Source organism: Schistocerca americana, chromosome 5 (assembly GCF_021461395.2).
Source record: "Schistocerca americana isolate TAMUIC-IGC-003095 chromosome 5, iqSchAmer2.1, whole genome shotgun sequence".
Lineage (NCBI taxonomy): Eukaryota > Metazoa > Arthropoda > Insecta > Orthoptera > Acrididae > Schistocerca > Schistocerca americana.
In genome coordinates this window covers 642,742,926-642,756,234 of record NC_060123.1, presented here as the reverse complement: position 1 = coordinate 642,756,234, position 13,309 = coordinate 642,742,926, and the positions used below count along the sequence as shown (strand labels likewise).

At 38.6% G+C, this 13,309-nt stretch overlaps 1 protein-coding gene across 1 annotated transcript in view; it reads right to left on the bottom strand.

Annotated features, from left to right (window-relative positions):
* Positions 1 to 680: 680 nt before the first annotated feature.
* Positions 681 to 13,309, bottom strand: part of LOC124615563 (interleukin-1 receptor-associated kinase 1-like) — a 179,955-nt gene continuing 167,326 nt past the window's right edge. Inside the window, exon 13 of the mRNA XM_047143540.1 lies at positions 681 to 2,328. Within this exon, the coding sequence (XP_046999496.1) occupies positions 2,158 to 2,328 (171 nt within the window). The 3' untranslated portion in view covers positions 681 to 2,157. The remainder of the gene's footprint in view (positions 2,329 to 13,309) is intronic.

Below are 13,309 nucleotides of genomic sequence, written 5' to 3'. Positions count from 1 at the left end.
TACACATATAGCCTTAGGATTTGTTTGTTTTTCTATCATTTATTTCCACTTCTGATCATGCTTTATGATGGGCAACATGTCAAGTTCTAAGACTGCAAAGTCTCCAATAAATGATTCAAGACAATGAGGAAGGACCTCAAGAGTAATGGACTGAATCAGGAAGACATCTATAATTGATCAAAGTACAGATCACTGTTCAGCAATTGTAAGGGCTTACATGATGAGCACAAGCAAAATCACAGCTGGAAAGACAAGAGAAGGCAGGTGGCCAAGGCAAGAGTGTAACACTTTTCGGCTGCAAAAAAGGCTTCCAGAAATTCCTTATAGTTACTTGGTTTGGTGTCTAATGGCCCCAAAAGGAAAAAGAAAACATGATAATAATGATGTTAAGTTCTCACAGAATCAGAAAGCACAACTGATGCAATGTACCAAGCACAAATTTTCATTTCTCTGCTCTCTACTCAAAAACAAGTCACAGACTTCCCCAAAATAAGAAAGAGAAAGTGTGAACCAAATATAAAAAATACTGAAACAGACCTGGAAAAATAAATGAAAAGTAATTTCTATTATAAAGTAGAAGATTTCTTGAATGATAACCATTTAAAATGGTATCTGTCTATATGTAACGCCATATGTATTATAACTTCAGATTAATTTTACTGTACAATGTAAACTTTATATTATAACTTTAGATTAATTTTACTGTACAATGTAAACTTTAGCTCTGAAGATGTGCACAGTCTATCAGCTTGGAAGTTTAAGGGATGTTAATTTCATTAGCCTGTTTGTAGTGATAGAATTGACAAAATTGTATCTTTGCTTCTATGAAGCACATAATGATAAAAATTTAATTTGATTTATGATCAAATGATACTGTAGCGTAGAAACAGAGCCATTATCAGATTTCTTTCTTTTTTTCCATCATGTTTTGAGGCTTTTGTGAAAAATAAGTGATTATATGGTTCCCAGTACATAACAGCCACCAACAACAACTTCACCTTGGAGAAACAATTACTGCTTCAATTACTAGAGACATTTGAGCTTTCAGTAATTCTGCAAATCATTTTCAATCTTGGTACTTACAATGCAAAACATGACGAGACAGGTTTGTCATTATGCAAGTGAAAGTTACATTCTCTGCTTCTGAGATGGCCCCCTCAGAAACTGTTAAGGGAAAAACAGCAGACAATTACAACAAAATTCACAGATACAGTTTCCAGATAGATTAATTTCAAATTTTGTAAACTGTGAACAGTGAAAATGGAAATGAGCATTTGGCGTCATTGTGCCGGGAGGCCCCTTGCGGGGTAGGTCCGGCCGCCTTGGTGCAGGTCTTATTACATCCGATGCCGCACTGGGCGGCCTGCGCACAGGATAGGGATGAAATGATGATGAAGACAACACAACAACCAGTCCCTGAGCGGAGAAAATCCCCGAGCCAGCCGGGAATCGAACCCAGGCACCTAGGATGGCAATCCATGATGCTGACCACTCAGCTATGGGTGTGAACAGTGAAACTATATTAATTTCTATACTATGAAAATCACCAACATTTCATCCAAATTTTATGGTGCCAAGTATGAGAACTAACATGTCACAGGACTAAATGAATGCTTGGGGAGAAAACATGGTTAGCTAACCATTCACATAGTAACTTCATGACAATTCATTTTTAGCTTAAAGCTGCCAAGTAAAATGAAGGCACAGAGGGAAAACACGGTACTATACAAAACTACCTTGAGCCCACTGATTTCCGTTGCATGTGCTTAAGAGTTTCTATATGAAAGCTTGTTTCTTAGTGTCCAGAAGATTCTGTCCACCTTCCATAAATCTGCATTAAAGTGACAAAATTTGTAAATGCTGGTTGACTGATTAGCACCCCTCTAGCTATCTCTCATCATGCAGGCAATGATAGCCTAAAACTGAGTCGAAATATCAGAAATTGGTGGAATAAAACTAGTCCTGATCCTTCATCACATTAAAATGTTGACCTTTATGTATGGTTCATACATTATACTTAAATAGGACAAGCCTCTACATTCTCTGAAAAATTAAATTTAATATTAATATTAACAAATGGAATCTGCTGCATAAATGTCAAATACATACTATTAACAGTTATGGAAAGATGTTCAGTATGTTATTACGGCAGTGTTATCACAACATGTCTGTACTTTCATTAACACTGGAACTGTCTGCATTGTTACTGTCACTTCTGATGTTATCTGCACTCTTAATTCCAAGTGCAGAGAGTAACGGCAGGCCACCAACACTTGCCTCTCCAGGTGCAAAATTGTTCACTACTAGCACAGCATCCCTCTCTTCTTCCTGCAGATCAAGAGTAAAAATATGATTAAATCTTTTTTAAACAGCAAAAAGAAATTAATGTCACAAATTTTATTTACTACTTTCTTCCAGTTCTTAGTATTATTTCAATGTGATAAGCAAAGAACAAACAAAATGTATCAACTACAGTGACTCAGACAGATTTCCTTTATAGCCTCAGTCAGAATAGTATGAAGAACTTATGCATGAAAGTCAGAGAGGTTCAAAAGCAACAGTTACTACAAAACTGAAACATTCACAACACACAGCAAGCCAATGGATGACCAACTGTAGATCAAAATGATGGTAAAGATGAAATTAAATCAGTCACTGGAGTATCCTACATCATCTCGTATTTCAGAAAATTACTTGAAACAATAGGTATTCAGACCCCCACTTCTTCACAGTTTGTGAGAAACAGTCTGAAACGAGGGACAGCTAGTGAACCCATACATATGAAATGAGTACAAAAATGAATGAGAACTTTGTAATTTTGCATGTTTTATTAATCTGATTCACATTTTTTCATTATTGTGTTGGTCAACACAAGAGAACAGTATCTGAGCAATATTAGCCATATCAGACACTTAGTCTGTTAAAAAAGATAACACATTTTGATAGCATCAGTGATTATTTATTTTGTATGCAAATTAATCAAAAATTTGTAATAAAATTTTGCAATAACAACACAATAAGTACAGAAACATTTTAGAAATGTTAAATATTATTTTTGTTGAATCTGCTATAAGTAAAACAAGGGTTTACAAGTTTCGAAAAAGGCCATAAAGATGCTGAAAATGATGAGTGCCCTGAATGTCCCAGCACATCAACTGATGAAATCGTGGAAAAATTATGAACAGTCATCTAATCACAGTCAGAGAAGTCTCTGATGTGTTGGAAAATCAATTGGCTTGAGTCATGAAGTATTTTTGGATGTTTCAGTATGAAACCCATGAGAGCAAAATTTGTCCCAAAATCATTGAATTTCAAACTAAACCAGCACTGAATGCACGTTACTCAGGAGTTGCTACATGAAGCTGACAATGATGCAGAATAACTGAAGAATAACAGGTGATGAAACGTGGGTTTATGAATATGATGTTCCTACTAAGGCTCGGTTTCCCCACTGAGGGCATTCTGGATCACCAAGATTGAAAAATGTTTGAAAAGTTTGGTCAAATGTGAAGATTATGTTCAGTGCATTCTTCAACTTCAATGGCGTAGTGCACACTACTGCATCACAATGAGACACATGTTCATACGTCATTGCTTGTTTGTGAATTTATGGCTAAAAACAATACTGCAATGATGGCCCTAACTCCATGCTTACCAGACAAGATCCAGTGTGACTTTTTTCTGTTCCGAAAAATAAAGCATATCTTAAAGGGCCATTATTTTATAAGCATAGATGAGATTAAAAGTGCATTGCAGAGAGAATTAAAAGATACCCCTAAGACAGAGTTCCATAAATGTTTCACATATTGGAAAAGTACCAGTGTAGTGTACAGTATCTAATGGGAACTATTTTTGAAGGAATGTCATGGTTACACTAATCCTGAAGCCTACTATAAGACATTAAGAAATGTGAGACATAACCGTCATATCTCTTGACTACAGACATTGTATTCAGCGTGGCAATACTTGGCCACACACTACCACATAAAAACAAGAGTTATTGCAAAAGCTGAAAAAAAGATGTTTTTCCCTTAAAGCCCACATTTAGCTCCAAGTGATTTCATCTTTTTGTACATGATAAAGTGGTTCAATTCCCAGCAAAGAACCTCATGATTCTATGAAATTTTGCTTCCTGCATAGGGCAAATGCCCCAGAAACTTGTGATATTTAAATCAGAAAATTGACACCATGGGAAGAATTCAACTGAACCAGTGGTGTTCTCGTTTAAAAAATGGTGGCATGTGACTGACAACAAATTTCATTCTAGTCATATGTCAACTGCCTGAGGAGGAGAAAAGCTTGAGAAAATTTGTGAACTTGTTCTTTGACACCTTTGAACATTGGCAGAGTTAACTGGATTGCTGAGGACCTCAGTTCAGTGAATCCTAAAGATAATATGAGAAATGAGGAGGATTTGTTGCCAAAACCTTCCCAGGTAACAACCAAGAAGTTGCCGACACACCCTAGTGGGGAAAAGTATACTATGCAAGCTACACCGAAAGCACCACTATCCTGGTATCCTTTGGGTATCCCCTCGAATCTAGTTAGAACATTCTGCAAACACACAAAGGATAGCCCATTGAAGGTAAAATGTTCGGAGTTGTTAGGTCACAAAATAAACCTCTTCAAACAGTTCCAAGACTCAGTGTTTTGACCTCTCTGGTAGGATATTCTTCAGGACTCATCTCATGTCCGCATGTAACTGAACATTCTTGAAGAAGATTCTAGAAGAGTGGTTGGAAAGAGTTTTGGAGAAGATTTAGGAGGAATATGATGCAGCTTACCAGCTCAAAAGATTTTATCTTCAATGGCAGGGGTCATGAAAGCTTGCAGACTTACATAACATTCTACTTGAGAAACTGACATGTTATTCCACCATTAATGGCATCTTTTGCACGTGTGGGGCCTCAACCTACTAATGGAAGACAGAGGTCTACATTTACACAATGAAACTAAGAAAAACTGTTAAACAAGGAGTGGGGAAGCATAAAATGTGGGTCCCCCCAAAGGTTCAGTATTGAGTCTGCTCCTGTTCCTAACACATGAACATGACCTTTCAAAGGAGAAAGGAATCGTGTAAATAATTCCAAATCTTGCAGAGGCCTCTTCGATCTTTCTTCTGAGTGCAGTTACATCTCAATGGTATTTGTTACAGGTAATAAAAACCAGTATTAGTCAAACTGTGATTTACACAATCCCAATACAAGAAAGAATTTCCATACAAGTACAGCTCCATATTCTCTGTATCCTTACAATTGATAGCTAACTCTTACTCTATGTAAAATATCAATGTAGTCATGTACATATTACATTAAAAATATGGTAGCCAGCAGCTATCTAATATAAATGAAGGAAAAACAGTTTTTTTGTTGTTTTTTTTTTCAAAGTAGAAATTTCTCATTTCTTTTGCCTGTCTTAAGTGTGTAAACACCATCAGCTAATAGCACTTTAAAGATAGTTAATAATCAGTGCAGTTTCTTTTGAACAGCTGCTTTATTTTGTCAGTGTATACTCTGACATGTTTCACATACCTGAACTTCTCTTTCATGTTTGGGGCACAATAAAAGAATGAATGTATGAATGAATGAATGAATGAGCGTAGAGAGCAAATACTGATTCCTCTAGCTGTGTCACAAATATTGCTGCCCATCAGTGATGTTTAATTGGTAAATTGTGACCCATATGGTAAATAAAAAAACTTCTGGTATTCATTAAGGCTATTAATAAATTTATATCCTTTCTTCACAATACCAGAATGATGAAAAGAATGAGCGAAATTCTAGACAGTGTGTGACATGAAAATTTTGCTCATTGTATAGTAGTAGTATATTATCCACTGTTAACCAAGAGTCTGGTACTCAGGGAGGAGACTGAAATCACATAATAAATATCTGATATCATAGACTACTCCACTATCCTGATGGTACTGATTTGACAAGTGGATGCTGAAGCAATTGATGAAAAATCTGGAAGTGGGTAATTAACACCTAGATCACGGTATGCCCTGCCACTTGCCTGCCAATTACATACAGGCAACATTTGGCTATATCATTGGCACCTAATCACCACAAAGGGTTTGGCATAGCTGAGTAAACTCTCAGACGGAGAAAATAACTTAAATGTACGAAGGCAGATTTAGGAATCAAATGTTATTGTAAACACAGCTGGTTTCTTGAACTTTTCAATCACTTGCTTCATAATGTTTCTTACATGCTTCACACCTTGATCAGGCCAATTCCTCCGCAATTTATTGAAGACTACATTCATATTATCAGTGGAAAGAGACTACATCTTCATTTGAATTAAAGGAATTTTATTTTTAAATAACAGAATATTCATCTAATTTTTTTTGCACCTATGAAGTCTTCCAGCTTACTCAGTTGTTGAGACCTCAGTAACCATCACTCCATATCCAAATTTGTTCCACTAATTTTAGGCTAATAATCACACATTCTAGAGCATTTAGAAGGAATGAAGATGACATCTTATAGAATGTCCCTTATTCCCTTTAATTACAATACATACGAACCCAGTTTCAATTGACACCTATAATATCAAGCAGTGACTGCTCTTTAGGATTCACCTGTCAAGTTCTTTTAAGTGGTTGGATGTTAGTTTTAATCAATTAGTGGCCCACCAGATGCACTAGAGGGGTTTGACTGGAAAAAATATTTTCTATTCATGCCACAAGCAGTTGGGAGTAATGAAGGTCAATTCAGGCAGAGCCTCACCTTATAAGGACAACCCTAAAACAATTGGAGTGAAGCTGTTGCCCAAGGGGATTTTAGCTCAACAGCCACACACCCTTTTGACATGACATCACCTTGAGGTCTAGATCCTGGTGTTTAGGCCAAGCACCCCATTCCTTTTAACACAGTGCTCCACTGTTATGCTGAAATATGGTTGCTGAACCATGCCGAGAGCTTATGGTTATAGGTCACTGAAAGCACTCACTAGTCCCCAGCTCACTTAAAAATTTAGTCCACATTACAGTAATGTGACAAAATTAATAAGATACTGGTAATCGTGGGTGAAATACAAACAAATGAATGAGTAAATATATATTAAAAAAGTGTACATGGGTGAACCGACAGTCAGCACAGGCAATACAATAAAAATATATTTTCAAAAATTAACTTTTACACATATCTGCATGGACAGTAAATAATAATTACAAAGCAATAAGCATCATAGTTGGTATAATCACACATTACTTCTTAAAAAACTTTGAGTGCAGCAATATTTTTGTATGAAAGCTTCACTAATACAGGATGGTCTTAAAGTCACGATCTATTTCCACAAAATAATGGATATATTTACACAATACACGTGTGTATTTATTGTCTCTCTCTCTCTCTCTCTCTCTCTCTCTCTCTCTCTCTCTCTCTTTCTTCCCCCTCCCTCTCTCATCAAATTTCAACATTGCTTCCAACTATTGTTTAAGAGCAGACCTGGATACATTCTGAAGCACACCTTGTGAAACAGCCGATGGTGCATCCTGGATTCTACATCTCCATCTCCATCTCCATGTCCATCTACATGGATACCCTGCAAATCACACTCAAGTGACTGGCAGAGGGTTCATCAAACCACATTCACAATAATTCTCTATTACTCTAATCTTGAACAGCACAGGGAAAAAATGAGTACCTATATTCTGCCGTGCAAGCTCCGATTTCCCTTATTTTATCATGATGATCGTTTCTCCCTATGTAGATTGGCATCAACAAAATATCTTCGCATTCAGAGTTGAAAGTTGGTGATTGAAATTTTGTGAGAAGATTCCACCACAATAAAGAAAGCCTTTATTTTAATGATGTCCACCCCAAATCCTGTATCCTGTCAGTGACACACTCTCCCCTATTTCGCAATAATATAAAATGTGCAGTTTCACCCTGAACCCTCTTGAGGTACTCCATCCATTCTACCTGGTAAGGATTCCAGACTGTGCAGCAATACTTCAAAAGGGGATGGCCGGTCTCTTTAGTGGATCTGTTACATTTTCTAAGTGTTGGGCCAATAAAATGCACTCTTTGGTTTGCCTTTCCCACAACATATTCTTTGTGTTCTTTGCAATTTAAGTTATTTGTAGCTGTAATTCCTAGGTATTTAGTTGAATTTACGGTCTTTAGATCTGACTGGTTTATCGTGTAACTGAAGTTTAATGGATTCCATTTCGCACTCATATGGATGACCTCACACTTTTCATTATTCAGGGTCAACTGCCAATTTTTGCACCTTACAGATATCTTTTCTAAACCATCTTGCAATTGTTTTGATTTTCTGATGACTTTACTTGATAATAAACGACAGCATCGTCTGCAAACAACCTAAGATGGCTCGTCAGATTGTCTCCTAAATCGTTCATACAGATAAGGAACAGCAGAGGGTCTGTAACACTACCTTTTGGAGCTCAGATATCAATTCTGCTTTACTTGATAACTTTCCATCAATTACTAAAAACTGTGACCTCTCTGACAGGAAATCATAAATCCAGTCACATAACTGAGATGACAGTCCATATGCTTGTGTAATACAGTGTCAAAAACCTTCTGGAAATCTAAAAATATAGAATCAACTTGAAATCTCTTGTCAATAGCACTCAACAGTTCTTGTGAGTAAAGAACTAGTTGGGTTTCACAAGAAAGATGTTTTCTAAATTTGTGTTGACTGTGTCAATAGACCATTCTCTTCAAGGTAATTCATAGTGTTCGAACACAATAAATGTTCCAGAATCCAACACAATATATGTTCCAGAATCCTGCTGCATATCGATGCTAATGATATGGGCCTGTAACTTAGTGGATTACTCCTACTATCTTTCTTGAATATTGGTGTGACCAGCACAATTTCTCAATCTTTGGGTATGGATCTTTTGTTGAGAGAGTGGCTGTATATGATTGTGAAACAAATACTAACAAAGAGATAGAGGGGCTGGCCAGTACTTACCTCAGCTCAGTACAGCCGATAGATACACAAAACAGCACAGAAAATTTACGTGTCCTACCTTTCAGAACTTTGTTCCTTCGTCAAGGAGGGGAGCGGGGGAGGGGGGGGGGAAGGAAGGGAAAGAGGTTTCAGTTACACACAACCCAGGTTACAAAGCAACAGGGGAAAGGTAAACTGAGAGGGTAGCAAAGATGGGGGCATGGGTGTCAGAGGGAAGCCAAAGATATTCTACTGTAAGTACTGTGCCAGCTTCAAACCAAAGAGGATGCATACAGAAGTAAAGAGGTATATAGTATAAAGATAAACACAACTATGTAGGATGAAAAGATGCGTGAATGGCTAAAGAGGAAAGGGAAAGAGGAGAAGACTGAAGAGCAAATGGGAGTGAGGTTGGTTAACATAGGTTCAGTCCAGGGGGATGGCAGGATGAAAGGATGTGTTAAGAGTGCAAGTTTCCATCTCCGCAATTCCAATGGACTGGTGTTGGGTGGGAGAAGCCAAATGGCACGTACGGTGTAGCAGGTTCCTAGGACCGTAGAATTATGCTGGAGGGCATGCTCTGCTACTGGGTATTGGACATCTCCTAGGCGGACAGTTCATCTGTGCCAGTTTATGCGCTCAGCCAGTTTAGTTGTCGTCATACAAATGTAAACGGCTGTGCAGTGCAGGCATGTCAGCTGATAAATGACGTGTTGTTTCACATGTGGCCCTGCCTTGAATTGTATATGTTTTACTAGTAGCAGGGCTGGAGTAGGTGGTTGTGGGGGGATGCATGGGGGCAGGTATTGCAGCAGGGTCGGTTACAGGGGTAGGAACCGCTGGGTAGAGAAGGTGGTCTGGGAATATTATAGGGTTTGACAAGGATGTTACAGAGGTTAGGGGGGCGACAAAAGGCAACTCTGGGTGGTGTGGGAAGAATATTGTCAAGGGATGATCTCATTTCAGGGCTTGGCTTGAGAAAGTCATATCCCTGGCAGAGTAATTTGTTGATGTATTCGAGGTCAGGATAATATTGGGTGACAAGGAGGATGCTTCTGTGTGGTCTGGGGGTAGGAACATTGTTGTTGGACAGGGAGGAATGTATTGCTCGGAAGATCTGTTTGTGGACAAGGTCTGCAGGATAGTTGCGGGAGAGGAAAGCACTGGTCAGTTTATTGGTGTAATTGTTGAGGGATTTGTCACTGGAGCAGATACGTTTGCCATGAATACATAGGCTGTAAGGAAGGGAGTGTTTGATGTGGAATGGATGGCAGCTACCAAAGTGAAGGTACTGTTGTTTCTTTGTGGGTTTGATGTGGACAGATGTGTGGATGTGAGCTTCAACAAAGATGAAGGTCAACATCCAGGAAGGTGGCTTGGGTTTTGGAGAAGGACCAGGTGAAATTCAGATTCGAAAAGGAGTTAAGGTTATGGAGGAAATTAAGGAGTGTTTCTTCACCATGAGTCCAGACCACAAAGATGTCATCTATAAACCTATACCATGCCAGTGAAAGCAGATGTTGGGTCTTCGGGAAAGCTTCTTCCATGCAGCCCATGAAGAGGTTGGCATAGAACAGAGCCATCCTGGTTCCCATGGCCATTCCCCTGATTTGTTTGTAGGTCTGGTCTTCAAAAGTGAAGTAATTATGGGTGAGGATGAAGTTGGTAAGTGTGGTAAGGAACGAGGTTTTTGGAAGATCTTCGGGTGGGTGTTGGGAGAGGTAGTGTTCACGGGCAGAGAGACCATGGGTATGTGGGATGTTTGTGTAAAGGGATGTAGCATCTATGGTGACAAGATAGGTTTCAGGTGGGAGGGGAGTAGGAATGGATTTGAGGCGTTCTAGGAAGTGGGTTGTGTGTTTGATGTAGGATGGGAGTCTGCGGGTGATAGGTTGGAGGTGTTGGTCTACCAGAGCTGAGATACGTTGTGTTGGGGCTTTGAAGCCTGCCACAATGGGACGGTCAGGATGGTTCTCTTTGTGGATTTTGGGTAATAGGTAGAAGGTAGGGGTACGTGGCTCAGGTGGAGTGAGTAGGTCTATGGAAGCCGTTATGAGGCCTTGTGAGGGACCTTGGATTTTTGGGATTTTCTGCAGCTCAGTCTGGATGGAGGGAATGGGATCCTGGGTAACAGCTTTGTGGAGCCTTTATCCGCCGGGAGGATGACAATAGAGCGATCTGTTTTCAGCTCCTTAATGGCATGGGCTGGGGTGATGTTGGGGGTTGTTTGTAGGTCTATCGGCTGTACTGAGCAGTTGTATATGATTGTTAAGTATGGAGATATTGCATCAGTATACTCTTAAAGGAACCTAGTTGGTATACAGGACCGTAAGACATGCTTTTGTTAAATGATTTACGCTGCTTCGCAACTCCGAGGATATCTACTTCTAAGTTACTCATGTTGGCAGTTGTTCTTGATCCGAATTGTGGAATATTTACTTTGTCTTAGATCCCTGCAATCCCTTACCTTTGTTTTGTACATCCTCGACTTTATGTCTCCAAGGTGTTAAATCAGGTGAGGGTGATGGCCATAGTCTTGCTGAACCTCCACTATCCATCTGTTGGTTAATCTTCAGTTTAGGTATTCTTTTACTATGAGGCAAAACGAGTAGGTGCTCCATCTTGATGGAACACAACAATGTCAGCAATGCCTCCTTTCTGATGCTGTGCTTCCAGGAATTCCTCTTAGACGTTCAGTGGTAGCTAGAGGTCACTCATTACCCCATATGAGGCAGTTACGTTTCTTAATTTTTCCACAGATGTAGAATGTGGCTTCATCAGTAAACAAAATGTAATGCATAAGCTGTTTGTTGTGTGCAACCCCTGTCAGATTGTAATAAGCAACTCGCAGAGTTGCGTGATCTTTATGGTCTAATTGGTGTATCTTATTATGGTACACTTCTTTCTTTAGTGTGAAGTGTAAAACTTTCATAATCACTGATTTTGACATGTCTAACTTCTTGTCTAGATGAGTTGATGCAATCAGACTCTTTTTGATTGCTTCTCTGATTCACTGCCTCTGGTGATATAAGAGGTCTCCTACATGTGGTTCATTACCAAAACTTCCAGTTCTCTGAAACGTATTGACAAGTAACAAGTTCTATGTTCTTGTCTGGCACTTGAAATTTCTGAATGAACTCCTGCTGCACATCCAGATAAGAACAATCACACAATTGCACACTAACAGCAGTCTCATGTTCTTATACCATAAACATTCTTATTTATTATCCTGGGGGAGGGGTAGTGGGAATACGCCCATGCTATCTCAGAGATGGATTATAATGATACATATTATGTAAGTATCACACGAGCAACTACCTCAGTTTTGGGACATTTTACTACAACTAAGAACCCCTGGTTTGATGCCGAGTGCTCGAACGCTATCGAAGATAGAAAATTAGCAAGGGAAAAATTCCTACAAAAACCAATAACACAAAACAAACTTATTTTTGAAGAGAAACAGAAACTTGCCAGGAAACTCATTAGGAAAAAGAAAAGGGATTTTATGAATTACAAATTAAAAAGAGCTGAGAATGACCGTACCACAGACTCCAGAGGATTTTTCAAGAGCATAAATATGTTTAAAAGTGGGAATATAAAAAATTATGGACAGTTCATAACAGACCCAGATGGCTCCTTGCTAACAGAAAGAAGTGACATTGCTAACAGATGGAAGGAATATTTTAATGAGTTACTAAATGCTCCAACTATAAGCGTCTCTCAGGAAGATGACAATGAATATCTTACTGCTGACCCATCGGACGAAGAGCCCAGCTTAGCAGAAATTAAAGAAAGCATCAAGAAGCTGAAGAGACATAAAGCTCCTGGAAGTGATGGTATAGACACAGATATATGGAAGCTCAGTAAATTTCCTTTTGTAAACTGCTTACACAAAATCATCACCAACATCTGGAAGCAGGAACAGGTCCCACATGATTGGAAAGAAGTAGTTGTGTGCCCTATATACAAGAAGGGGGACCCAACAAATTGTTCAAACTACAGAGGAATTGCGTTACTAAACACAACATATAAAATTCTGACAAATATACTGTTAGCAAGGATAAGCCCTTACGTTGAAGACTCCCTAGATGATGCCCAATGTGGATTTAGACCTAACAGATCGACTATTGACAATATATATGTCCTAAGGATGTTGGGTGAAAAGAAATATGAATTCAATCAAAATGTACATATGCTTTTCATTGATTTTAAAAAAGCTTTTGACAGTATCAACAGGGAATATTTATGGAAGTGCATGAGGCAGATTGGCATCCCTAACAAATTGATAAATTTAATAAAATCTTGCACTTTAAACTCAAAATACAAAATAAAAGTAGCTAGCAAACTTTCTGAAGACTTTGAGGTTAAAACTGGAGTCAAA